The sequence below is a fragment of the Pleurodeles waltl genome, chromosome 1_2 (assembly GCF_031143425.1).
Source record: "Pleurodeles waltl isolate 20211129_DDA chromosome 1_2, aPleWal1.hap1.20221129, whole genome shotgun sequence".
NCBI classification, from domain to species: Eukaryota; Metazoa; Chordata; class Amphibia; order Caudata; family Salamandridae; genus Pleurodeles; species Pleurodeles waltl.
This window is the reverse complement of record NC_090437.1, coordinates 1,342,623,188-1,342,649,404: the sequence shown is the minus strand read 5'-3', so window position 1 is coordinate 1,342,649,404 and position 26,217 is coordinate 1,342,623,188. Positions and strand designations below refer to the sequence as shown.

The following is a 26,217-nucleotide window of genomic DNA, read 5'->3' as shown; positions in this document are numbered from 1 at the left end:
CACACCAGAACTGATAGAAGCACACGACATAACAGAGGCAGGAGAACCAATAGAAGCACAGGACGCAGCTGAGACCACAGAACCAATAAAAAGCACAGAACACAACTGAAACAGAATCAATTAAAGGACAGGACACAACTGAAACACAACAAAATGAGGTGACATGACACAGGGTCAAAATACTGAAAGACCAACAGAATGGCAGGATAGAGGTGATAAGGAGCAAGGCTGCCACAGAGTGACAACACTGGGCCCTTGAAGTGACAGACAATAACCGAGAGAGTCAGATAAGGACAGACGACACTGCCACTGCCTGCAGCACCTTCGGCAGGAGGGCTGGTGACTGTGCACGTCAACACTGTGTGCTCACCAGGGGCACACACCAGAGACCCCACCTGTGAGTGGAAGGAGAACAGCGGCCAGAGTGATTGAGAAATACCAGAGACCTCCGTGCATAAACCAGTCTACACCGGTTCAGGGCCCCCAGTCCCTGCTCTGGCGCGAAACTGGACAAAGGAAAGCGGACTGGCCACTCCCCTGTCCATCACCACCCAAGGGGAGGTGCCCAGAGCTCCTCCAGGGGGTCCCTGGGTTCTGCCATCTTGAATCCAAGGTTGGCAGGGAACTCTGGGAGCAGCTGGATGGAAAGAAGACAGTAGCCAGAGTGATTGACACACACCAGAGACCCCACCTGTGAGTGGAAGGAGAACAGCGGCCAGAGTGATTGACCCATACCCAAAGACCCCACCTGTGAGTGGAAAGAGAGGAGGACAGCGGCCAGAGTGATAGGGACAGTAAACATGTGGATGGAGAGAGTCATGGGTGGGGGAAAGGGACAGTGAACATCTGAAAGGACAGAGTCATGAGTGGGAGATAGAGACTGAACATCTGGAAGAGGAGGGCTATAGGTGGGAGACAGGAACAGTGAACATCTGGAAGGAGAGAGTCACGGATGGGAGATAGGGACAGTGAGCATCTGGAAGAGGAGAATCTTGGGTGGGGGATAGGGACAGCGAACATCAGGAAGCAGAGTATTATGGTAAGAGGTAGGGACAGTGAACATCTGGAAGGAGAGAGTAATGGGTGGGAGATATGGACAGTGAGCATCTGGAAGAGAAAAATCATGGGTGAGAGATAGGGACAGTGGACATCTGGAAGGGAGGGTCGTGGTGAGAGATAGGGCCAGGGAAAATCTGGAAGGAGACAGCGTTGGGTGGGAGATAGGGACAGTGCACACCAGGAAGGAGAGTAAAGGATAGGAAATAGGGACAGTGAACATCTGGAAGGAGACAGTGATGAGTAGGAGATAGTGACAGTGAACAGCTGGAAGGAGAGAAACACGGGTGGGAGATAGGGACAATGAACATCTGGAAGAGGAGAATCACGAGTGGGAGATAGAGACAGTGAACATCTGGAAGAGGAGAATCATGAGCAGGAGATAGAGACAGTGAACATCTGGAAGAAGTGAGTCACGGTGGGAGATAGGGACAGTGAACATATATGGGAGAGAGTCACGGGTGGGAGATAAGGATAGTGAACATCTGGAAGGAATGAGTCACAGGTGGGAGATAGGGACAATGAACATCTGGAAGGAGTGAGTCACAGGTGGGAGATAGGGACAGTGAACATCTGGAAGGAGTGAGTCATGGGTGGGAGATAGGGACTGTGAACATCTGGAAGGAGTGAGTCACAGGTGAGGGACAGTGAACATATATGAAAGAGAGTGATGCACAAGAGATGGTGAGAGTGACATCTAAGTGAAGGAGTGGCGTCTGCACATTGTCAGTGGCCATCAGTAGCAGTGAATGTGTGATGGATACATTGGTATTACCATGTAGTGTCAGCCCACATTTATTAAGCCACGCCTTGCCGAGGTAGCACCTTCAGCCAATCGCACACCGGCGGCCCCAACACCCCCACGGGATACTGTGGAAACACAGAGCCCCCTTGTAGACTGCGGCCTGGAGTTGTTAAGGGTTGTGCCTACCCACTCACTGGCCCGGGACCAGGGCTAGAGCCAGGCCTCCTTACCCGCTCCCTGGCCACAGAACTCAGGCTCCCCTACATGATCCTAGTCTCTCAGGCCCCCTTCCCCTCTCCCTGGCTCTCAGGTCCCCTTCCCGCTCCCTGGCCACGGCTCTCAGGTCCCCTTCCCCTCTCCCGGGATCTCAGGCCCCCTTACCCTCTCCCTGGCTCTCAGCCCCCTTCCCCTCTCTCTGGCTCTCAGGCCTCATTACCCGCTCCCTGGCCACAGAACTCAGGCTCCCCTACATGATCCAAGTCTCTCAGGCCCCCTTCCCCTCTCCCTGGCTCTCAGGTCCCCTTCCCGCTCCCTGGCCACGGCTCTCAGGTCCCCTTCCCCTCTCCCGGGATCTCAGGCCCCCTTACCCTCTCCCTGGCTCTCAGCTCCCTTCCCCTCTCTCTGGCTCTCAGGCCTCCTTACCCGCTCCCTGGCCACAGAACTCAGGCTCCCCTACATGCTCCTAGGCTCTCAGGCATCCTTACCACCTCCTAGGCTCTCAGGCCCTCTTACCCACTCTTATGGCTCTCAGGCACCCTAACCTGCTCTCAACCCCCGTTACCTCTCTCTGGCTCTCAGGGCCCCCTCCCCTCTGCCTGGCTCTCAGGCCCCCTTTCCTCTCCCTGGCTCTAAGGCCCCTTTACCCACTCCAGGGCTTTCAGCCTCCGTTAGCCTCTCCCTGGCTCTCAGCCTCCCTTACCTGCTCTCCGGTCCTTCTCCCTGGCTCTCAGGGCCCTCTCCCCTCTGCCTGGCTCTCAGCCCCCGTTACCCACTCCTGGGCTCTCAAGTCCCCTTCCCCGCTCCCAGTGCGCTCAGGTCCCCTTACCCTCTCCCGGGCTTTCATGTCCCCTTACCCGCTCTCAGGCCCTCTTACCCGCTCCCTTGCCACGGCTCTCAGCCCCCCTTACCCTCTCCCTGCCTCTCAGGCCCCCTTCCCGCTCCCTGACCACGGCTCTCAGGTCCCCTTCCACTCTCCCGGGCTCTCAGGCCCCCTTCCCGCTCCCTGGCCACGGCTCTCAGGTCCCCTTACCCTCTCCCGGGCTCTCAGGCCCCCTTCCCGCTCCCTGGCCACGGCTCTCAGGTCCCCTTACCCTCTCCCGGGCCTGCCGCTCCGCGTCCACCTCCCTCTGCAGCAGCTCGGCCCTCTCCTCCGCCTCGTCCGCCACCAGCTGAAGGCTTTGGATCTTCTTCTTCACGGCATCGATGGAGGTGCCCGACATCTTCCCGGGGGCCTGGGGGGGGTCCGTGGGAGGCACTGGCCGTCAGCAGCCCGGGGTCCGCGGGGCGGTCACCTCTGGTCCAGCTGCGGGGCCCTGGTCCGGGGAGGGAGCCTGAGGTCGAACTCGTGACCTTTGTTCCGCCCCGGGGCCCCTTGTCTCGGAGATCACTGGGCCGGGCCTGGCTCTCGGACCGGTTCTAGAACCCCCGGTCCGGTTCTCTAACTGCTCTAATACTGTGGTCCGGCTCCGTTACCTTTGTTGGTCCGGTTCCGTTACCTTTGTTGGTCCGGCTTCGTTACCTTTGTTGGTCCGGTTCCGTTACCTTTGTCTGTCCGGCTCCGTTACCTTTGTCGGTCCGGTTACTATTGGTCCAGTTTTTATACTTTTGGTCCGGTTCCGTTACTATTGGGCCGGTTCCGTTACTTTTGTTCGTCCAGTTCTGGTATCTTTGGTCCGGTTGCGTTACTTTCGGTCCAGTTCTGATACTTTTGGTCCGGTTCCGTTACTTTTGGTCCTACCTTTGGTCCAGCTCCGTCCCCCCAGCTCCCGCTCTTCTCCAGAGGACCCCCGGCTCCCCCGCACCTCTCTGGGTCTCCAGCACTCTCACCCCTTCTCCCTAGAGCGCTTTCCCCCTCTCTGGAAGGCTTCAGGGCGCAGGGTGCAGGCTCTTCCCTCTCCCTCTCTCTCCTCCCTGCTTCATCACCGGTCCTGCTCCTCCCCCTCTTCCTGCCACCTCCTCCCGACCCTCCCACACCCATCCCCTCCCGTCCCTCCTCACCCTCCTCCTGCTTCCTCTCATCCCTTCCCCGTCCTCTCCCCATCTCACCGGCCGGCGCCTCCTCCCTCTCCAGACACCTTCCCCTTACATACTTATACATAGTTGTTTTGCAGGTTGATAAAGCGCTAAGTCCACCTAAAGGTACTGAGCGCTTTACATGAGCACCAGTTACATTGCACAAGGACACATTCATTCTTCCTGGGGAGATAAGTGATGTGCCCAGAATCACAGGATGTTGAGTCGACGCCGGGACTCGAACCTGGCTCCATAGTGCAGCCCAGGCCTTTACACCGACCCCCTCACCCGTCGCCCCGCGCCCTCCCCTCGGAGTCTGCGAGGTGCCCCCTTCATCTTTTAAAGGGCCAGTGCCCGCATTCTCCCCTCGCCACCCCCTGGTTTCCATGGTTGTTCTGCATTCCTGCCTCCCTGCCCTTCCGCTCCCATCCCACAGAGAGGCCCAGCTCCATGTAAGGAAGGCAGCAGCCCCTCAGCGCAGACCCCTGGGAACACTTGGGGGGCTCCAGGCGCAATGTGAAGTCCCCCAGCGCCCCATGAAGATGGTACAATCCCAAGCCTCAGACCTCTGCTCCCAGTTGAGGGCCTGGGGGGCGCTAACCAGCTCTCGAGGAGACAAGAGCCCCCGGGGGGCTGCAGCACGACCACCTAAAGGGTCCCCCAGTCGTGAGCCACTTCCTGGACGGGAGATGCCCGCGTCGGTGTGCCAGGGTCCTAGTGCGTGGCACAGGGCCCGCGCCAATCACTTATTAATGTATTGTATCATGGACCAGTCAGTGCTGGTCACTCAACTGTCCTTCCTTCTACATGGAATATAAGGGGGGGCTCGAAAATACTAGAGAGGAGGCGGGGGGTCACTACAGACAGTGTGGAGTAGTCTCATTTCATGAAAAAAAAACTGTCACAGACCTGAAATACACCCTTTGCTGTCACAAGTTGGGTACAAACTCTCCAACGTATATTACACATGCACGTAAATATTGCACAGCTTGGGGTTAGCCACAGGTCCTGCGCCAACCTCCCCGCCAGTGCCTATCCCCAATTACCTTACGCCTCTGTAAAGCTTGTGGTTGTCTGCAGGGCCTGGTTGCAGGCCCCGCGCCCCACCCACCCCTGTACAGCCTTTAGCCAGCCGCCGTGTGAGGTTGGCTGAGTTCCTAGCCTGTGGCCTGGTCCCGCACCAAACCCGGTGTCCAGCCAACCCCACGTACACGGCCTCCAGCCATGCACAGCGCCTCCAGCCATGCACAGCGCCCCAGCCATGCACAGCGCGCCTCCAGCAATGCACAGCGCCTCCAGCCATGCACAGCGCCTCCAGCCATCAGCAATGCACAGTGCCCCCAGCCATGCACAGCGCCTCCAGCCATGCACAGCGCCCCCAGCCATGCACAGCGCCCCCAGCCATGCACAGCGCGCCTCCAGCCATGCACAGCGCCTCCAGCCATGCACAGCGCCTCCAGCCATCAGCCATGCACAGCGCCCCCAGCCATGCACAGCGCGCCTCCAGCCATGCACAGCGCCTCCAGCCATGCACAGCGCCCCCAGCCATGCACAGCGCCCCCAGCCATGCACAGCGCGCCTCCAGCCATGCACAGCGCCTCCAGCCATGCACAGCGCCTCCAGCCATCAGCCATGCACAGCGCCCCCAGCCATGCACAGCGCGCCTTCAGCCATGCACAGCGCCTTCAGCCATGCACAGCGTGGTGATGGCCACAGGACGTGCAGGAGTAAAAGGGTCACGCTGGCTCCTGCACAAGTTCCTCAGGATCTCTGCCACTGATTTTTTTTAAATTTGGCCTCAGTGGCAGTCACTCTGGGACCCTTGGCCACCCCTCCACTACCACAGGGTGCAGGGGGTCAGATACACTTATTCTGCCCCTTTATAATTATTTTTTTAAAGTTTTAGGTTTGAGTCCTTTTCTCTTGTAATGGTGGCTCAACATTTCTCTTCATGTAGCAGCCAGCCAATCAGAGCGTGAACTCCCACAGGACTCATAGGAGCCTCTCGAACCCGCGGGACTGAGACGGCCAATGGGCAACAGCCACCTCAGCCAGTGAGATCAGTCTATTATTTAAAGTTGCATGGCCACAAGACTCCCGCGGGATTCCCGTATCACAACTGTCCAGACATTGAAACAGTTTCAACATTCATTTCTAAAAAACATTCACATGGATTTAAACCAAATCACACAAAACACCCTTTTTTGGGTAAGATCTAGCTTGCTGCTAAATTTGGTGTAATCCGGTTCGGCTTTTGCAGCTCTAGTGTAGTGATACAACCTGAGGACATTGCGTTCGGCCCCTTCCCCCTTTTTTTGCCTCTGCTTGACAGGTCACCCCAAAGCTTTCCAGGAAGCAGGGGAGGTGGATTAACTTTTTTTGATAAAGTTTCTTGAAGATTCCTCAAACAGCATCAAAATTATTAGCAAACCGAAAACTCCATTCCTCTGGTAACGAGGCCTTAATTATAAATCCACCGTGGCCATGGAGTTAAAACTATATAATTTAATATATATATTTACCTCCCCAGTATGTTGCTACTTGATATTTAGGCTATACTATGTATACTCATTGATTTGTGTATCCCAATATTCTGACAGATCTGAGCAAGCAGGCGCGCATTAGGACACGAGAGCGAAAGGTCTGTGTTGATGACTCTAGGCCTGAAGTAGATCTTGGCGGTGGGTTACTCTGTCACAACGGTGATGGACATCGCGCCCGCAGAAACATAAACGCCACAGGACACAATGGGATTTTGGATTCAAAGCTGGCTGGTATTGAAGCAACCCTTCCAAGATGAAACACTGCACAAGGATGTGGGGTGCGTCAAGGCCTCTCACACCCACCCTAGGGTGACCTCAAGGAAGCAGGACGGCAGCACTGAGATGAGGCCACTGACTCCTGAAACACACAGGGTGCTGTGCAGCGCTTGCAGAAGGAGGCGGGGGGCATGACCATACATGCAAACACATGCACACCCACAGAATCACACACAGACAGCCTTACACACATACACACCCACAGACTCACACACAGAGACAGCCTTACACACAGAAATACCCACAGACTCACACACAGAGACACCCTTACAAACATAAACACACACATAAACACAGACACACAGGGTGCTGTGCAAGGCTTGCAGAAGGAGGCGGGGGCATGACCATACATGCAAACACATGCACACCCACAGACTCACACACAGACAGCCTTACACACATACACACCCACAGACTCACACACAGAGACAGCCTTACACACAGAAATACCCACAGACTCACACACAGAGACACCCTTACAAACATAAACACACACATAAACACAGACACACAGGGTGCTGTGCAAGGCTTGCAGAAGAGGCGGGGGTAACATGACCATACATGCAAACACATGCACACCCACAGACTCACACACAGAGACAGCCTTACACACAGAAATACCCACAGACTCACACACAGAGACACCCTTACAAACATAAACACACACATAAACACAGACACACAGGGTGCTGTGCAAGGCTTGCAGAAGGAGGCGGGGGGCATGACCATACATGCAAACACATGCACACCCACAGACTCACACACAGACAGCCTTACACACATACACACCCACAGACTCACACACAGAGACAGCCTTACACAAAAACACCCAAAGACTCACACATAGAGACAGCCTTACAAACATAAACACACAGGAACACAGACACACAGGGTGCTGTGCACGGCTTGCAGAAGAGGCGGGGGTAACATGACCATACATGCAAACACATGCACACCCACAGACTCACACACAGACAGCCTTACACACAGAAACACCCACAGACTCACACACAGAGACACCCTTACAAACATAAACACACAGCAACACAGACACACAGGGTGCTGTGCAAGGCTTTCAGAAGGAGGCGGGGGGCATAACCATACATGCAGACAAACACATACACACCCACAGACTCACACACAGAGACAGCCTTACACATACACACCCACAGACTCACACACAGAGACACACACAGGAACACAGACACACAGCGTGCTGTGCAAGGCTTGCAAAAGGAGGTCGGGGAACATGATCATACATGCAGACAAACACATGCACACCCACAGACTCAGACGCAGAGACAGCCTTACACACAAAAACCCACAGACTCACACACAGAGACAGCCTTACACACAGAAACACACACAGAAACACAGACACACAGGGTGCTGTGCAAGGCTTGCAGAAGGAGGTGGGGGGAACATGATCATACATGTAGACAAGCACATGCACACCCACAGACTCACACACAGACAGCCTTACACACATACACACCCACAGACTCACACACAGAGACAGCCTTACACAAAAACACCCAAAGACTCACACATAGAGACAGCCTTACAAACATAAACACACAGGAACACAGACACACTGGGTGCTGTGCAGGGCTTGCAGAAGAGGCGGGGGTAACATGATCATACATACATACACATGCACACCCACAGACTCACACACAGACAGCCTTACACACAGAAACACCCACAGACTCACACACAGAGACACCCTTACGAACAGAAAAACCCACAGACTCACACACAGAGACAGCCTTACACACAGAGACACACACAGGAACACAGACACAGAGGGTGCTGTGCAAGGCTTGCAGAAGGAGGCGGGGGGCATGACCATACATGCATACACATTCACACCCACAGACTTACACACAGAGACAGCCTTACACACAGAAACACCCCAAAACTCACACACCGAGACAGCCTTACAAACATAAACACACAGGAACACAGACACATAGGGTGCTGTGCAGGGCTTGCAGAAGGAGGCGGGGGGCATGACCATACATGCAGACAAACACATGCACACCCAGAGACTAACACAGAGAGACAGCCTTACATACAGAGAAGCACACAGGAACACAGACACACTGAGATGCATCTGCACACTCACAGACACACCCACAGACTCCCACACAGAGACTGCCTTACACACAGACACACAAACACACACTGAGATGCATCTGCACCCGCACACTCACAGACACTCACACAACGACATACGCTTAGAGGCATAGATGCACAAAACCACAGACACAAAGACACTAAAACACAAAGACACACCTGTGCCAACACGCACTCACACAGATACACACATACAGCTTAACACACAAAAACATACAAAGACAAATGAAGACACAGACTGAAACATACAAATGCACACACACACACTGACAAGCATGTACCTGTACACATACAGACACACAAGCACGCTCACACACCCTGCTAACCCTCCAGGGGCATCCTATAGAGGCCAGAAGCCAAGGAGTGCCTGCACCACTCACGAAGCGCTATACTCAACTGTGCACGCCAAGCAGGGTCATGCTCCATCCTTCCTCCTCGAGCCCCCCTCCTTTAGCTGAGCTTGAACCCCGAACCAGTCATTCCCCCGAAGTGGCACACGAATCTGGAAGCCCCTCCCCTGACCCCTTGCCAGACTCCCCTCTAAAGGATGTCCGAGCTCTGCCCCATGAAGACTCTTGGGTTGACCCCCCAGCCCCCCAGCCTCCTCTCACCCCACAGTGTATGCTGTGGCTGTAGGGAACTTTACTTATGCACAGCTTATCTCCCACTCACACCCGACTTCCGTTTCCTCATCCCTCCTGCTGCAGCTCTAATGCATTCTCCATCTGATTGTTAGGTAAGGGGTCTCTTGTAAAGCGCCCTGATGCCCCCGGGCCCAAGTCCGCGCTATATAGAATCACATACATAAACCACATACACACATTAAGCACGCAGCTCTGCTCTGTGTTGGCATGGCACAACACCTCATAGGTTTTCGTGAAACAGTAAACAAGCCTTGGCAGAAACATTGAGTAAACAGATTACCCCCTTGAAGGCGCTCCCTCCCCCGTACCCCCGTACCCCCGTACAAAGCAACATGAGAAGTTAGACTAGGGCTGTCCGTGCAGGTCTCCGCGGGGCCTCGAGGCGCTGCGGGGGCGCTGTGCCCGGCTCCTGGCACTGGAAGGAAGCCCATGGTGCTATTACACATGCATGCTGAGGTTGGTGGAGCCCCTCAGTGCGCCTCGAGGGCGGGAGAGGCGCCTTATCACACACCCATGCTGCATCAATTAGCAGAGCTGCTTCCAGAGGCTTATATTCTTAACAGCAGTGAACAAGTTACTTTACGGGCCAAGACTCTTCCAGGCCGCCTCTCGTGTGTGTGTGTGTGGGGGGGGGGGGGTGAGAGAGACGGAGGGGCCACTAGGCTGTCCATCTCTGCAGTGGGGTCCGGGTAGCGGTCAAACGAAGTACACGAAGCCCCCCCCCCACACCCTCCACCTCAGGCCCCCCCTCAGGTCCCCCTTTCAGGCCCCCCTCTCAGGGATCCCCCACAGGCCCCCCTCCCCCTCTCAGGGATCCCCCACAGGCCCCCCTCTCAGGGACCCCCCACAGGTCCCCCCTCCCCCTCTCAGGGATCCCCCACAGGCCCCCCTCTCAGGGATCCCCCACAGGCCCCCCTCCCCCTCTCAGGAATCCCCCTCAGGCCCCCCTTTCAGGCCCCCCTCTCAGGGATCCCCCACAGGCCCCCCTCCCCCTCTCAGGGATCCCCCACAGGCCCCCCTCTCAGGGATCCCCCACAGGTCCCCCCTCCCCCTCTCAGGGATCCCCCACAGGCCCCCCTCCCCCTCTCAGGGATCCCCCACAGGCCCCCCTCTCAGGAATCCCCCACAGGCCCCCCCTCAGGAGTTCTCAGGCCAGGGCACTGTGCTGCTGCTGGACACTGCAGTGGGGTCCCGGTCCCACCCTAGAGGACTCTTAGACTGAGCAAGCAGCACGGGCCTGACAAGAGAGGTTACAGCTCCTTCTGAAGCTCTCATCTGAGGGCGGGGGCTGTGGGGGCTTCGGGGCATTGCACTTGGAGGTGGGAGTCTGATGTTCCTGCCGGGCTGAAACCAGAATATGGTTAACACCCCAAAGTGTGGGTGTCTTGATAAACCGCATATATCTGAACCCCGTCTTTGTGCCCGCTGGAGCAGATGAAACTGAAGAGGAGTTTACGAGCACCACACCCTGGTGTCCCGGATGTGCTCTGTGCCCTGCTCTGGGTCTATCAGGGGCCTGTGTTTTTCCTAGATGTATGAGAGTGCTGGCAGATGCCACCCAGGGCTGAGCGGTGCACGGTGTGAGGGGCTCACTGCACGGAGGGTGGGGGGCAGCTCACTGGACCGTCCCCTGGAAGGGCCTCGGAAAACAGGGGGGGTCGATGACTGTGACCGAGGCCACTTCTGGGGGGATATCTGAAGTCAAGCAGACTGTTCTGTAGGCCACACCCTTAGTGTTGTGTCCATGTCTGGGGGTGTCACCTGGAGTATTGTGTACATGTCTGGGGGTGTCACCTGGAGTACTGTGTCCGTGTCTGGGGGTGTCATCTGGAGTATTGTGTCCGTGTCTGGAGGTGTCATCTGGAGTACTGTGTCCATGTCTGGGGGTGTCACCTGGAGTACTGTGTCCGTGTCTGGAGGTGTCATCTGGAGTATTGTGTCCATGTCTGAAGGTGTCATCTGGAGTACTGTGTCCGTGTCTGGAGGAGTCATCTGGAGTACTGTGTCCATGTCTGGAGGTGTTATCCGGAGTATTGTGTACATGTCTTGGGGTGTTATCTGGAGTATTGTGTCCATGTCTGGAGGAGTCATCTGAAGTAATATGTCCGTATCTGGGGGTGTCATCTGGAGTATTGTGTCCAAGTCTGGAGGTGTCATCTAGAGTATTGTGTCCATATCTGAAGGTGTCATCTGGAGTATGTGTCCATGTCTGGGGGTGTCATCTGGAGTACTGTGTCCATGTCTGGAGGTGTCATCTGGAGTATTGTGTCCATGTCTAGGGGTGTTATCTGGAGTATTGTGTACATGTTGGGAAGATAACTCTGGATTATTGTGTCTTCTTCAACAGGCCAGGTATAGACTATTCTGTCCAGGTCTGGAGGCCCCAGTCTTACTTGACGTCACCATTACTCAAGGCACACTAGGATAATCAGTGGCTAACAAAGTTACGGGGTGCCCCCCCTAAAGAGTGCATGCAGGGGGCCCTGCCACCTGGCCCACCACCTACCACTTTTGCTCAGGGGGTCCCCTGGAGTTCACCCCTACCCCGCTTCACCGGGCTTATGTTCTGCCAAAGGGAGTAATGTGCCTGTCAGTGCAGGTCCCATCTGCAGTACTAGAACATCTCCTGCAGGCCAGATCTGGAGTACTGGACCCTCCTCTGGAGTATTGGTACCTCCTCTGGAGTACTGGACCCTCCTCTGGAGTACTGGACCCTCCTCTGGAGTATTGGTACCTCCTCTGGAGTATTGGTACCTCCTCTGGGGTATAGTGTCTACGTCTAGGATATGGGTTAAGCTCTAGAAGTCGAACAATGCCTGGAAAGAGTGAGTGACACACGTTCCTCCCCAGCTCAGTCATGAAATGTCACTGGTCATTATTGTTGCGATGCAGACCACCTTGGCCGTAGCATAACACAAATGGTCGGGTCCCCAGTAGAATTTGATGAAGAACCCCTGAGTCACCCACCCACACCTCACAGGTGTGCATTAGCCTTGGACTGAATTAAGCCCCGCTGAAGAGTTGCCTCACCCCACCCCCCTCACTGCACTACAGGGACCCCCATCACACACTGTCCCTTAGGGAGGCGTCCTTAGATCTAGACGTCTCTTAACCACAGTGTATTCAATGGCTAGAAGGCCTGCTATTGCTTTTAATTTTCAGTGCATTAAGATTAATAATGGACATTAATGAAGCTCACCTCAGAGAGGATGCTTCAGGACAGGTTTCACCAGCCCCCACCATGATACCTCAGTAGTGCAGACTGTATGATCAGTCAGAGGGACGCCAGGCTGAGCTGACCTTCAGGGATGTAAACCAGTGACGTCACGTTCCACACACAGCGGTGCATGGACAGTTCGCTGAGCTATCCCTCTGATCCATCCACAGAATAGGAGGCTCCAAGCGACAGCCAATCAGAAAGCAGCCAGGGATTCCCCCAGGTAACCGGTTCCCTGTGTGTGGGGCAGGCAGCCTCTACCGCGCATGCGCACTGGCACACCCATGCGTTCAGCTTCCATGGCACGGCTCCAGGCGAGACAGCTTGGGCCCAGAGCGTGGGGGAGGCAGACATCCATGTGGCACCGCTGCCCCCCGATGGACAATGGAGGGAGTGCAGGCCACACTACTGCAGACCCACATTCACTCTGATCCCCTCCAAGAAGACAGTTTTAAGTCCCTTGGACCAAACAATGGGCACAAGGGGCACAGGGTCGGGTAATTCCAAGAGTGGGCATCTCACGCCCATGTGCCAGGCTGCACATCACTCAGGACAGCACCAATATCCCTCAGAACAGGAGCCACATCACTGCTCATCACCTATGAGAAGCCTGGCATCACTCAGGGCAAGAGCCACGTCACTGCTCATCACCTATGAGAAGCCTGGCATCACTAAGGACAAGAGACACATCACTGCACATCACCTACGAGGAGCCTGGCATCACTCAGGACAAAAGACACATCACTGCACATCCCCTTTGAGAAGCCTGGCATCACTCAGGACAAGAGCCACGTCACTGATCATCACCTATGAGAAGCCTGGCATCACTCAGGACAAGAGCCACGTCACTGATCATCACCTATGAGAAGCCTGGCATCACTCAGGACAAAAGACACATCACTGCACATCACCTATGAGAAGCCTGGCATCACTCAGGACAAGAGCCACGTCACTGATCATCACCTATGAGAAGCCTGGCATCACTCAGGACAGGAGACACTTCACTGCACTTCACCTATGAGAAGCCTGGCATCACTCAGGACAAGAGCCACGTCACTGATCATCACCTATGAGGAGCCTGGCATCACTCAGGACAGGAGACACTTCACTGCTCATCACCTATGAGAAGCCTGGCATCACTCAAGACCACTATGAAAGAAGAGGATGCTGGCAGGGAGAGGATAACCCAGGTCTCTAGCTAAGAGGCAAAGCGCCACGCGCAGCGCACTGAAGCCTGCTCGCGGTCACCTCAAGGAGCTGGGTTGTACAGAAACCTTGGGATCTAGATTCCGGTGGCTGTGGAGACTTCAGGTGGTCCTGGAACAGTCTGAGGTCAAGAGACAGTATCCTGAGGGGTTCCTCAGGTTACAAATACTGTCTGACACTGGTGTGTGAGGCTGAGAATACTACTGTCTGCGTGGGGAACGATTTGAGCACTAGACCCTCACTGGTGGCGGAGATGACTAGTTCTCGCTTTCTCTCAGAGGCGGAGATGACTAGTTGCCGCTTTCTCTAAGAGGTGGAGATGACTAGTTGTCGCTTTCTCTAAGAGGCGGAGGTAACTTGTAGCTTTCTCTCAGAGGCGGAGATGACTAGTTGTAGCTTCTCTAAGAGGTGGAGATGATAAGTTGTAGCTTCTCTAAGAGGTGGAGATGACAAGTTGTAGCTTCTCTAAGAGGCGGAGATGACTAGTTGTAGCTTCTCTAAGAGGTGGAGATGACAAGTTGTAGCTTCTTTAAGAGGTGAAGATGACTAGTTGTAACTTCTCTAGGAGGTGGAGATGACTAGTTGTGACTTTCTTCAAGAGGCGGAGATGACTAGTTGTCGCTTTCTCTCAGAGGCGGAGGTGACTTTTAGCTTTCTGTAAGAGGCAGAGATGACTAGTTGTGACTTTCTCTAAGAGGTGAGGGGGTGGAGAGCGCAGTCGTGACATTCTCTAAGAGGCGGAGGTGACTAGTTGTAGCTTTCTCTAAGAAGCGGAGATGACTAGTTGTCGCTTTCTCTAAGAGGCAGAGATGACTAGTTGTAGCTTCTCTAAGAGGAGGAGTTGACTAGTTGTAGCTTTCTCTAAGAAGCGGATATGACTAGTTGTCGCTTTCTCTAAGAGGCAGAGATGACTAGTTGTAGCTTCTCTAAGAGGAAGAGGTGACTAGTTGTAGCTTTCTCTAAGAAGCGGAGATGACTAGTTGTCGCTTTCTCTAAGAGGCAGAGATGACTAGTTGTAGCTTCTCTAAGAGGAGGAGGTGACTAGTTGTAGCTTTCTCTAAGAAGCGGAGATGACTAGTTGTCGCTTTCTCTAAGAGGCAGAGATGACTAGTTGTAGCTTCTCTAAGAGGAGGAGGTGACTAGTTGTGACTTTCCCTAAGAGGCGGATATGACTAGTTGTGACTTTCTCTAAGAGGTGGAGATGACCTGTTGTGTGTGACTTTCTCTAAGAGGCAGAGATGACTAGTTGTAGCTTCTCTAAGAGGTGACGATGACTAGTTGTAACTTTCTATAAGAGGCAGAGATGACTATTTGTAGCTTCTCTGAGAGTTGGAGATGACTAGTTGTGACTTTCTATAAGAGGGGAGGTGACTAGTTGCAGCTTCTCTAAGAGGCGGAGGTGACTAGTTGTGACTTTCTCTAAGAGGCGGAGATGACTAGTTGTGACTTTCTCTAAGAGGTGAAGATGACAAGTTGTAGCTTTCTTTAAGAGGCGAAGATGACTAGTTGTAGCTTCTCTAAGAGTTGGAGATGACTAGTTGTGACTTTCTCTAAGAGGCGGATGTGACTAGTTGTAGTTTTCTAAGAGGCGGAGGTGACTAGTTGTAACTTCCTCTAAGAGGCGGAGATGACTAGTTGTGACTTTCTCTAAGAGGTGAGGGGATGGAGAGAGCAGTCGTGACATTCTCTAAGAGGCGGAGGTGACTAGTTGTAGCTTTCTCTAAGAAGCGGAGATGACTAGTTGTCGCTTTCTCTAAGAGGCAGAGATGACTAGTTGTAGCTTCTCTAAGAGGAGGAGGTGACTAGTTGTAGCTTTCTCTAAGAAGCGGAGATGACTAGTTGTCACTTTCTCTAAGAGGCAGAGCTGACTAGTTGTAGCTTCTCTAAGAGGAGGAGGTGACTAGTTGTGACTTTCCCTAAGAGGCGGAGATGACTAGTTGTGACTTTCTCTAAGAGGTGGAGATGACCAGTTGTGTGTGACTTTCTCTAAGAGGCAGAGATGATTAGTTGTAGCTTCTCTAAGAGGTGACGATGACTAGTTGTAACTTTCTATAAGAGGCAGAGATGACTATTTGTAGCTTCTCTGAGAGTTGGAGATGACTAGTTGTGACTTTCTATAAGAGGGGAGGTGACTAGTTGTAGCTTCTCTAAGAAGCGGAGATGACTAGTTGTTGCTTTCTCTAAGAGGCAGAGATGACTAGTTGTAGCTTCTCTAAGAGGAGGAGGTGACTAGTTGTAGCTTTCTTTAAGAAGCGGAGGTGACTAGTTGTGACTTTCTCTAAGAGGCGGAGATGACTAGTTGTGACTTTCTCTAAGAGGTGAAGATGACAAGTTGTAGCTTTCTTTAAGAGGCGGAGATGACTAGTTGTAGCTTCTCTAAGAGTTGGAGATGACTAGTTGTGAATTTCTCTAAGAGGCGGATGTGACTAGTTGTAGTTTTCTAAGAGGCGGAGGTGACTAGTTGTAACTTCCTCTAAGAGGCGGAGATGACTAGTTGTGACTTTCTCTAAGAGGTGAGGGGGTGGAGAGAGCAGTCGTGACATTCTCTAAGAGGCGGAGGTGACTAGTTGTAGCTTTCTCTAAGAAGCGGAGATGACTAGTTGTCGCTTTCTCTAAGAGGCAGAGATGACTAGTTGTGGCTTCTCTAAGAGGAGGAGGTAACTAGTTGTAGCTTTCTCTAAGAAGCGGAGATGACTAGTTGTCGCTTTCTGTAAGAGGCAGAGATGACTAGTTGTAGCTTCTCTAAGAGGAGGAGGTGACTAGTTGTAGCTTTCTCTAAGAAGCGGAGATGACTAGTTGTTGCTTTCTCTAAGAGGCAGAGATGACTAGTTGTAGCTTCTCTAAGAGGAGGAGGTGACTAGTTGTGACTTTCCCTAAGAGGCGGAGATGACTAGTTGTGACTTTCTCTAAGAGGTGGAGATGACCAGTTGTGTGTGACTTTCTCTAAGAGGCAGAGATGACTAGTTGTGACTTTCTCTAAGAGGTGAAGATGACAAGTTGTAGCTTTCTTTAAGAGGCGGAGATGACTAGTTGTAGCTTCTCTAAGAGTTGGAGATGACTAGTTGTGACTTTCTCTAAGAGGCGGATGTGACTAGTTGTAGTTTTCTAAGAGGCGGAGGTTACTAGTTGTAACTTCCTCTAAGAGGCGGAGATGACTAGTTGTAGCTTCTCTAAGAGGAGGAGATGACTAGTTGTAGCTTCTCTAAGAGGAGGAGGTGACTAGTTGTGACTTCCTCTAAGAGGCAGAGATGACTAGTTGTAGCTTCTCTAAGAGTTGGAGATGACTAGTTGTGAATTTCTCTAAGAGGCGGATGTGACTAGTTGTAGTTTTCTAAGAGGCGGAGGTGACTAGTTGTAACTTCCTCTAAGAGGCGGAGATGACTAGTTGTGACTTTCTCTAAGAGGTGAGGGGGTGGAGAGAGCAGTCGTGACATTCTCTAAGAGGCGGAGGTGACTAGTTGTAGCTTTCTCTAAGAAGCGGAGATGACTAGTTGTCGCTTTCTCTAAGAGGCAGAGATGACTAGTTGTGGCTTCTCTAAGAGGAGGAGGTGACTAGTTGTAGCTTTCTCTAAGAAGCAGAGATGACTAGTTGTCACTTTCTCTAAGAGGCAGAGATGACTAGTTGTAGCTTCTCTAAGAGGAGGAGGTGACTAGTTGCAGCTTTCTCTAAGAAGCGGAGATGACTAGTTGTTGCTTTCTCTAAGAGGCAGAGATGACTAGTTGTAGCTTCTCTAAGAGGAGGAGGTGACTAGTTGTGACTTTCTCTAAGAGGTGGAGATGACCAGTTGTGTGTGACTTTCTCTAAGAGGCAGAGATGACTAGTTGTGACTTTCTCTAAGAGGTGAAGATGACAAGTTGTAGCTTTCTTTAAGAGGCGGAGATGACTAGTTGTAGCTTCTCTAAGAGTTGGAGATGACTAGTTGTGACTTTCTCTAAGAGGCGGATGTGACTAGTTGTAGTTTTCTAAGAGGCGGAGGTTACTAGTTGTAACTTCCTCTAAGAGGTGGAGATGACTAGTTGTAGCTTCTCTAAGAGGAGGAGATGACTAGTTGTAGCTTCTCTAAGAGGAGGAGGTGACTAGTTGTGACTTCCTCTAAGAGGCAGAGATGACTAGTTGTAGCTTCTCTAAGAGGAGGAGATGACTAGTTGTAGCTTCTCTAAGAGGAGGAGGTGACTAGTTGTGACTTTCCCTAAGAGGCGGAGATGACTAGTTGTGACTTTCTCTAAGAGGTGGAGATGACCAGTTGTGTGTGACTTTCTCTAAGAGGCAGAGATGACTAGTTGTAGCTTCTCTAAGAGGTGACGATGACTAGTTGTAACTTTCTATAAGAGGCAGAGATGACTATTTGTAGCTTCTCTGAGAGTTGGAGATGACTAGTTGTGACTTTCTATAAGAGGGGAGGTGACTAGTTGTAGCTTCTCTAAGAGGCGGTGGTGACTAGTTGTGACTTTCTCTAAGAGGCAGAGATGACTAGTTGTAGCTTCTCTAAGAGGAGGAGGTGACTAGTTGTAGCTTTCTTTAAGAAGCGGAGGTGACTAGTTGAGACTTTCTCTAAGAGGCGGAGATGACTAGTTGTGACTTTCTCTAAGAGGTGAAGATGACAAGTTGTAGCTTTCTTTAAGAGGCGGAGATGACTAGTTGTAGCTTCTCTAAGAGTTGGAGATGACTAGTTGTGAATTTCTCTAAGAGGCGGATGTGACTAGTTGTAGTTTTCTAAGAGGCGGAGGTGACTAGTTGTAACTTCCTCTAAGAGGCGGAGATGACTAGTTGTGACTTTCTCTAAGAGGTGAGGGGGTAGAGAGAGCAGTCGTGACATTCTCTAAGAGGTGGAGGTGACTAGTTGTAGCTTTCTCTAAGAAGCGGAGATGACTAGTTGTCGCTTTCTCTAAGAGGCAGAGATGACTAGTTGTGGCTTCTCTAAGAGGAGGAGGTAACTAGTTGTAGCTTTCTCTAAGAAGCGGAGATGACTAGTTGTCGCTTTCTCTAAGAGGCAGAGATGACTAGTTGTAGCTTCTCTAAGAGGAGGAGGTGACTAGTTGTAGCTTTCTCTAAGAAGCGGAGATGACTAGTTGCTGCTTTCTCTAAGAGGCAGAGATGACTAGTTGTAGCTTCTCTAAGAGGAGGAGGTGACTAGTTGTGACTTTCCCTAAGAGGCGGAGATGACTTGTTGTGACTTTCTCTAAGAGGTGGAGATGACCAGTTGTGTGTGACTTTCTCTAAGAGGCAGAGATGACTAGTTGTGACTTTCTCTAAGAGGTGAAGATGACAAGTTGTAGCTTTCTTTAAGAGGCGGAGATGACTAGTTGTAGCTTCTCTAAGAGTTGGAGATGACTAGTTGTGACTTTCTCTAAGAGGCGGATGTGACTAGTTGTAGTTTTCTAAGAGGCGGAGGTTACTAGTTGTAACTTCCTCTAAGAGGCGGAGATGACTAGTTGTAGCTTCTCTAAGAGGAGGAGATGACTAGTTGTAGCTTCTCTAAGAGGAGGAGGTGACTAGTTGTGACTTCCTCTAAGAGGCAGAGATGACTAGTTGTAGCTTCTCTAAGAGTTGGAGATGACTAGTTGTGAATTTCTCTAAGAGGCGGATGTGACTAGTTGTAGTTTTCTAAGAGGCGGAGGTGACTAGTTGTAACTTCCTCTAAGAGGCGGAGATGACTAGTTGTGACTTTCTCTAAGAGGTGAGGGGGTGGAGAGAGCAGTCGTGACATTCTCTAAGAGGCGGAGGTGACTAGTTGTAGCTTTCTCTAAGAAGCGGAGATGACTAGTTGTCGCTTTCTCTAAGAGGCAGAGATGACTAGTTGTGGCTTCTCTAAGAGGAGGAGGTGACTAGTTGTAGCTTTCTCTAAGAAGCGGAGATGACTAGTTGTCGCTTTCTCTAAGAGGCAGAGATGACTAGTTGTAGCTTCTCTAAGAGGAGGAGGTGACTAGTTGTAGCTTTCTCTAAGAAGCGGAGATGACTAGTTGTTGCTTTCTCTAAGAGGCAGAGATGACTAGTTGTAGCTTCTCTAAGAGGAGGAGATGACTAGTTGTGACTTTCTCTAAGAGGTGGAGATGACCGGTTGTGTGTGACTTTCTGTAAGAGGCAGAGATGACTAGTTGTGACTTTCTCTAAGAGGTGAAGATGACAAGTTGTAGCTTTCTTTAAGAGGCGGAGATGACTAGTTGTAGCTTCTCTAAGAGTTGGAGATGACTAGTTGTGACTTTCTCTATGAGGCGGATGTGACTAGTTGTAGTTTTCTAAGAGGCGGAGGTTACTAGTTGTAACTTCCTCTAAGAGGTGGAGATGACTAGTTGTAGCTTCTCTAAGAGGAGGAGATGACTAGTTGTAGCTTCTCTAAGAGGAGGAGGTGACTAGTTGTGACTTCCTCTAAGAGGCAGAGATGACTAGTTGTAGCTTCTCTAAGAGGAGGAGATGACTAGTTGTAGCTTCTCTAAGAGGAGGAGGTGACTAGTTGTGACTTTCCCTAAGAGGCGGAGATGACTAGTTGTGACTTTCTCTAAGAGGTGGAGATGACCAGTTGTGTGTGACTTTCTCTAAGAGGCAGAGATGACTAGTTGTAGCTTCTCTAAGAGGTGACGATGACTAGTTGTAACTTTCTATAAGAGGCAGAGATGACTATTTGTAGCTTCTCTGAGAGTTGGAGATGACTAGTTGTGACTTTCTATAAGAGGGGAGGTGACTAGTTGTAGCTTCTCTAAGAGGCGGAGGTGACTAGTTGTGACTTTCTCTAAGAGGCGGAGATGACTAGTTGTGACTTTCTCTAAGAGGTGAAGATGACAAGTTGTAGCTTTCTTTAAGAGGCGGAGATGACTAGTTGTAGCTTCTCTAAGAGTTGGAGATGACTAGTTGTGACTTTCTCTAAGAGGCGGATGTGACTAGTTGTAGTTTTCTAAGAGGCGGAGGTGACTAGTTGTAACTTCCTCTAAGAGGCGGAGATGACTAGTTGTGACTTTCTCTAAGAGATGAGGGGGTGGAGAGAGCAGTCGTGACATTCTCTAAGAGGCGGAGGTGACTAGTTGTAGCTTTCTCTAAGAAGCAGAGATGACTAGTTGTCGCTTTCTCTAAGAGGCAGAGATGACTAGTTGTAGCTTCTCTAAGAGGAGGAGGTGACTAGTTGTAGCTTTCTCTAAGAAGCGGAGATGACTAGTTGTCGCTTTCTCTAAGAGGCAGAGATGACTAGTTGTAGCTTCTCTAAGAGGAGGAGGTGACTAGTTGTGACTTTCCCTAAGAGGCGGAGATGACTAGTTCTGACTTTCTCTAAGAGGTGGAGATGACCAGTTGTGTGTGAATTTCTCTAAGAGGCAGAGATGACTAGTTGTAGCTTCTCTAAGAGGTGACGATGACTAGTTGTAACTTTCTATAAGAGGCGGAGATGACTAGTTGTAGCTTCTCTGAGAGTTGGAGATAACTAGTTGTGACTTTCTATAAGAGGCGGATGTGACTAGTTGTAGTTTTCTCAGAGGCGGAGGTGACTAGTTGTAACTTCCTCTAAGAGGCGGAGATGACTAGTTGTGACTTTCTCTAAGAGATGAGGGGGTGGAGAGAGCAGTCGTGACATTCTCTAAGAGGCGGAGGTGACTAGTTTTAGCTTTCTCTAAGAAACAGAGATGACTAGTTGTCGCTTTCTCTAAGAGGCAGAGATGACTAGTTGTAGCTTCTGTAAGAGGAGGAGGTGACTAGTTGTAGCTTTCTCTAAGAAGCGGAGATGACTAGTTGTCGCTTTCTCGAAGAGGCAGAGATGACTAGTTGTAGCTTCTCTAAGAGGTGACGATGACTAGTTGTAACTTTCTATAAGAGGCGGAGATGACTAGTTGTAGCTTCTCTGAGAGTTGGAGATGACTAGTTGTGACTTTCTATAAGAGGGGAGGTGACTAGTTGTAGCTTCTCTAAGAGGCAGAGGTGACTAGTTGTGACTTTCTCTAAGAGGCGGAGATGACTAGATGTAGCTTCTCTAAGAGGTGAAGATGACTAGTTGCGACTTTCTCTTAGAGGCGGAGGTGACTAGTTTTAGCTTCTTTAAGAGGTAGAGATGACTAGTTGTGACTTTCTATAAGAGGGGAGATGACTAGTTGTAGCTTCTCTAAGAGGAGGAGGTGACTAGTTGTGACTTTCTCTAAGAGGCGGAGATGACTAGTTGTGACTTTCTCTAAGAGGCAGAGGTGACTAGTTGTAGCTTTCTCTAAGAAGCAGAGATGACTAGTTGTCGCTTTCTCTAAGAGGCGGAGATGACTAGTTGTAGCTTCTCTAAGAGGAGGAGGTGACTAGTTGTAGCTTTCTCTAATAAGTGGAGATGACTAGTTGTGACTTTCTCTAAGAGGTGGAGTGACCAGTTGTGTGTGACTTTCTCTAAGAGGCTGAGATGACTAGTTGTAGCTTCTCTAAGAGGTGACGATGACTAGTTGTAACTTTCTATAAGAGGCGGAGATGACTAGGTGTAGCTTCTCTGAGAGTTGGAGATGACTAGTTGTGACTTTCTCTAAGAGGCGGATGTGACTAGTTGTAGTTTTCTAAGAGGCGGAGGTGACTAGTTGTAACTTCCTCTAAGAGGCGGAGATGACTAGTTGTGACTTTCTCTAAGAGATGAGGGGGTGGAGAGAGCAGTCGTGACATTCTCTAAGAGGCGGAGGTGACTAGTTGTAGCTCTCTCTAAGAAGCAGAGATGACTAGTTGTCGCTTTCTCTAAGAGGCAGAGATGACTAGTTGTAGCTTCTCTAAGAGGAGGAGGTGACTAGTTGTAGCTTTCTCTAAGAAGCGGAGATGACTAGTTGTCGCTTTCTCTAAGAGGCAGAGATGACTAGTTGTAGCTTCTCTAAGAGGAGGAGGTGACTAGTTGCGACTTTCCCTAAGAGGCGGAGATGACTAGTTGTGACTTTCTCTAAGAGGTGGAGATGACCAGTTGTGTGTGAATTTCTCTAAGAGGCAGAGATGACTAGTTGTAGCTTCTCTAAGAGGTGACGATGACTAGTTGTAACTTTCTATAAGAGGCGGAGATGACTAGTTGTAGCTTCTCTGAGAGTTGGAGATGACTAGTTGTGACTTTCTATAAGAGGTGGATGTGACTAGTTGTAGTTTTCTAAGAGGCGGAGGTGACTAGTTGTAACTTCCTCTAAGAGGCGGAGATGACTAGTTGTGACTTTCTCTAAGAGATGAGGGGGTGGAGAGAGCAGTCGTGACATTCTCTAAGAGGCGGAGGTGACTAGTTGTAGCTTTCTCTAAGAAGCAGAGATGACTAGTTGTCGCTTTCTCTAAGAGGCAGAGATGACTAGTTGTAGCTTCTCTAAGAGGAGGAGGTGACTAGTTGTAGCTTTCTCTAAGAAGCGGAGATGACTAGTTGTCGCTTTCTCGAAGAGGCAGAGATGACTAGTTGTAGCTTCTCTGAGAGTTGGAGATGACTAGTTGTGACTTTCTATAAGAGGGGAGGTGACTAGTTGTAGCTTCTCTAAGAGGCAGATGTGACTAGTTGTGACTTTCTCTAAGAGGCGGAGATGACTAGATGTAGCTTCTCTAAGAGGTGAAGATGACTAGTTGCGACTTTCTCTTAGAGGCGGAGGTGACTAGTTGTAGCTTCTCTAAGAGGTAGAGATGACTAGTTGTGACTTTCTATAAGAGGGGAGATGACTAGTTGTAGCTTCTCTAAGAGGAGGAGGTGACTAGTTGTGACTTTCTCTAAGAGGCGGAGATGACTAGTTGTGACTTTCTCTAAGAGGCAGAGGTGACTAGTTGTAGCTTTCTCTAAGAAGCAGAGATGACTAGTTGTCGCTTTCTCTAAGAGGCGGAGATGACTAGTTGTAGCTTCTCTAAGAGGAGGAGGTGACTAGTTGTAGCTTTCTCTAATAAGTGGAGATGAATAGTTGTGACTTTCTCTAAGAGGTGGAGTGACCAGTTGTGTGTGACTTTCTCTAAGAGGCTGAGATGACTAGTTGTAGCTTCTCTAAGAGGTGACGATGACTAGTTGTAACTTTCTATAAGAGGCGGAGATGACTAGGTGTAGCTTCTCTGAGAGTTGGAGATGACTAGTTGTGACTTTCTATAAGAGGGGCGGTGACTAGTTGTAGCTTCTCTAAGAGGCGGTGGTGACTAGTTGTGACTTTCTCTAAGAGGCGGAGATGACTAGTTGTGACTTTCTCTAAGAGGCGGAGATGAGTAGTTGTAGCTTCTCTAAGAGTGGAGATGACTAGTTGTGACTTTCTCTAAGAGGCAGAGGTGACTAGTTGTAGCTTCTCTAAGAGGTGGAGATGACTAGTTGTTGCTTTCGCTAAGAGGCGGAGATGACTAGTTGTAGCTTCTCTAAGAGGCGGAGGTGACTAGTTGTGACTTTCTGGAAGAGGCGGAGATGACTAGTTGTGACTTTCTCTCAGAGACGGCGGTGACTAGTTGTAGCTTTCTCTAACAAGCGGAGATGACTAGTTGTTGCTTTCGCTAAGAGGCAGAGATGACTAGTTGTGACTTTCTCTAAGAGGTGGAGATGACCAGTTGTGTGTGACTTTCTCTAAGAGGCAGAGATGACTAGTTGTAGCTTCTCTAAGAGGAGGAGATGACTAGTTGTAGCTTCTCTAAGAGGAGGAGGTGACTAGTTGTGACTTTCCCTAAGAGGCGGAGATGACTAGTTGTGACTTTCTCTAAGAGGTGGAGATGACCAGTTGTGTGTGACTTTCTCTAAGAGGCAGAGATGACTAGTTGTAGCTTCTCTAAGAGGTGACGATGACTAGTTGTAACTTTCTATAAGAGGCAGAGATGACTATTTGTAGCTTCTCTGAGAGTTGGAGATGACTAGTTGTGACTTTCTATAAGAGGGGATGTGACTAGTTATAGCTTCTCTAAGAGGCGGAGGTGACTAGTTGTGACTTTCTCTAAGAGGCGGAGATGACTAGTTGTGACTTTCTCTAAGAGGTGAAGATGACAAGTTGTAGCTTTCTTTAAGAGGCAGAGATGACTAGTTGTAGCTTCTCTAAGAGTTGGAGATGACTAGTTGTGACTTTCTCTAAGAGGCGGATGTGACTAGTTGTAGTTTTCTAAGAGGCGGAGGTGACTAGTTGTAACTTCCTCTAAGAGGCGGAGATGATTAGTTGTGACTTTCTCTAAGAGGTGAGGGGGTGGAGAGAGCAGTCGTGACATTCTCTAAGAGGAGGAGGTGACTAGTTGTAGCTTTCTCTAAGAAGCGGAGATGACTAGTTGTCGCTTTCTCTAAGAGGCAGAGATGACTAGTTGTAGCTTCTCTAAGAGGAGGAGGTGACTAGTTGTAGCTTTCTCTAAGAAGCGGAGATGACTAGTTGTCGCTTTCTCTAAGAGGCAGAGATGACTAGTTGTAGCTTCTCTAAGAGGAGGAGGTGACTAGTTGTGACTTTCCCTAAGAGGCGGAGATGACTAGTTGTGACTTTCTCTAAGAGGTGGAGATGACCATTTGTGTGTGAATTTCTCTAAGAGGCAGAGATGACTAGTTGTAGCTTCTCTAAGAGGTGACGATGACCAGTTGTAACTTTCTATAAGAGGCGGAGATGACTAGTTGTAGCTTCTCTGAGAGTTGGAGATGACTAGTTGTGACTTTCTATAAGAGGGGAGGTGACTAGTTGTAGCTTCTCTAAGAGGCGGAGGTGACTAGTTGTGACTTTCTCTAAGAGGCGGAGAGGACTAGTTGTGACTTTCTCTAAGAGGCGGAGATGACTAGTTGTAGCTTCTCTAAGAGGTGAAGATGACTACTTGTGACTTTCTCTTAGAGGCAGAGGTGACTAGTTGGAGCTTCTCTAAGAGGTAGATATGCCTAGTTGTGACTTTCTATAAGAGGGGAGGTGACTAGTTGTAGCTTCTCTAAGAGGCAGAGGTGACTAGTTGTGACTTTCTCTAAGAGGCGGAGATGACTAGTTGTGACTTTCTCTAAGAGGCGGAGGTGACTAGTTGTAGCTTTCTCTAAGAAGCGGAGATGACTAGTTGTTGCTTTCGCTAAGAGGCGGAGATGACTAGTTGTAGCTTCTCTAAGAGGCAGAGGTGACTAGTTGTGACTTTCTGTAAGAGGCGGAGATGACTAGTTGGGACTTTCTCTAAGAGGCGGAGGTGACTAGTTGTAGCTTTCTCTAAGAAGCGGAGGTGACTAGCTGTTGCTTTCGCTAAGAGGCGGAGATGACTAGTTGTGACTTTCTCTAAGAGGCGGAGGGGTGGAGGTG

General features: G+C 50.6%; 1 protein-coding gene across 8 annotated transcripts in view; it reads right to left on the bottom strand.

The window, feature by feature from the left end:
- The window catches only part of TPM2 (tropomyosin 2), a 147,094-nt gene that overhangs the window by 68,253 nt on the left and 52,624 nt on the right, over positions 1-26,217 (bottom strand). For 2 of the 8 annotated variants that reach the window (XM_069205720.1, XM_069205723.1), the window contains exon 1: positions 3,112-3,587. The exons of 4 other annotated variants lie outside the window; for them this stretch is intronic. In XM_069205720.1, the coding sequence (XP_069061821.1) occupies positions 3,112-3,240 (129 nt within the window). In that variant the 5' untranslated portion in view covers positions 3,241-3,587. Of the gene's footprint in view, positions 1-3,111; positions 3,588-26,217 lie in introns of those variants that run through there. 2 more of the 8 variants (XM_069205722.1, XM_069205721.1) reach the window with 1 other exon arrangement.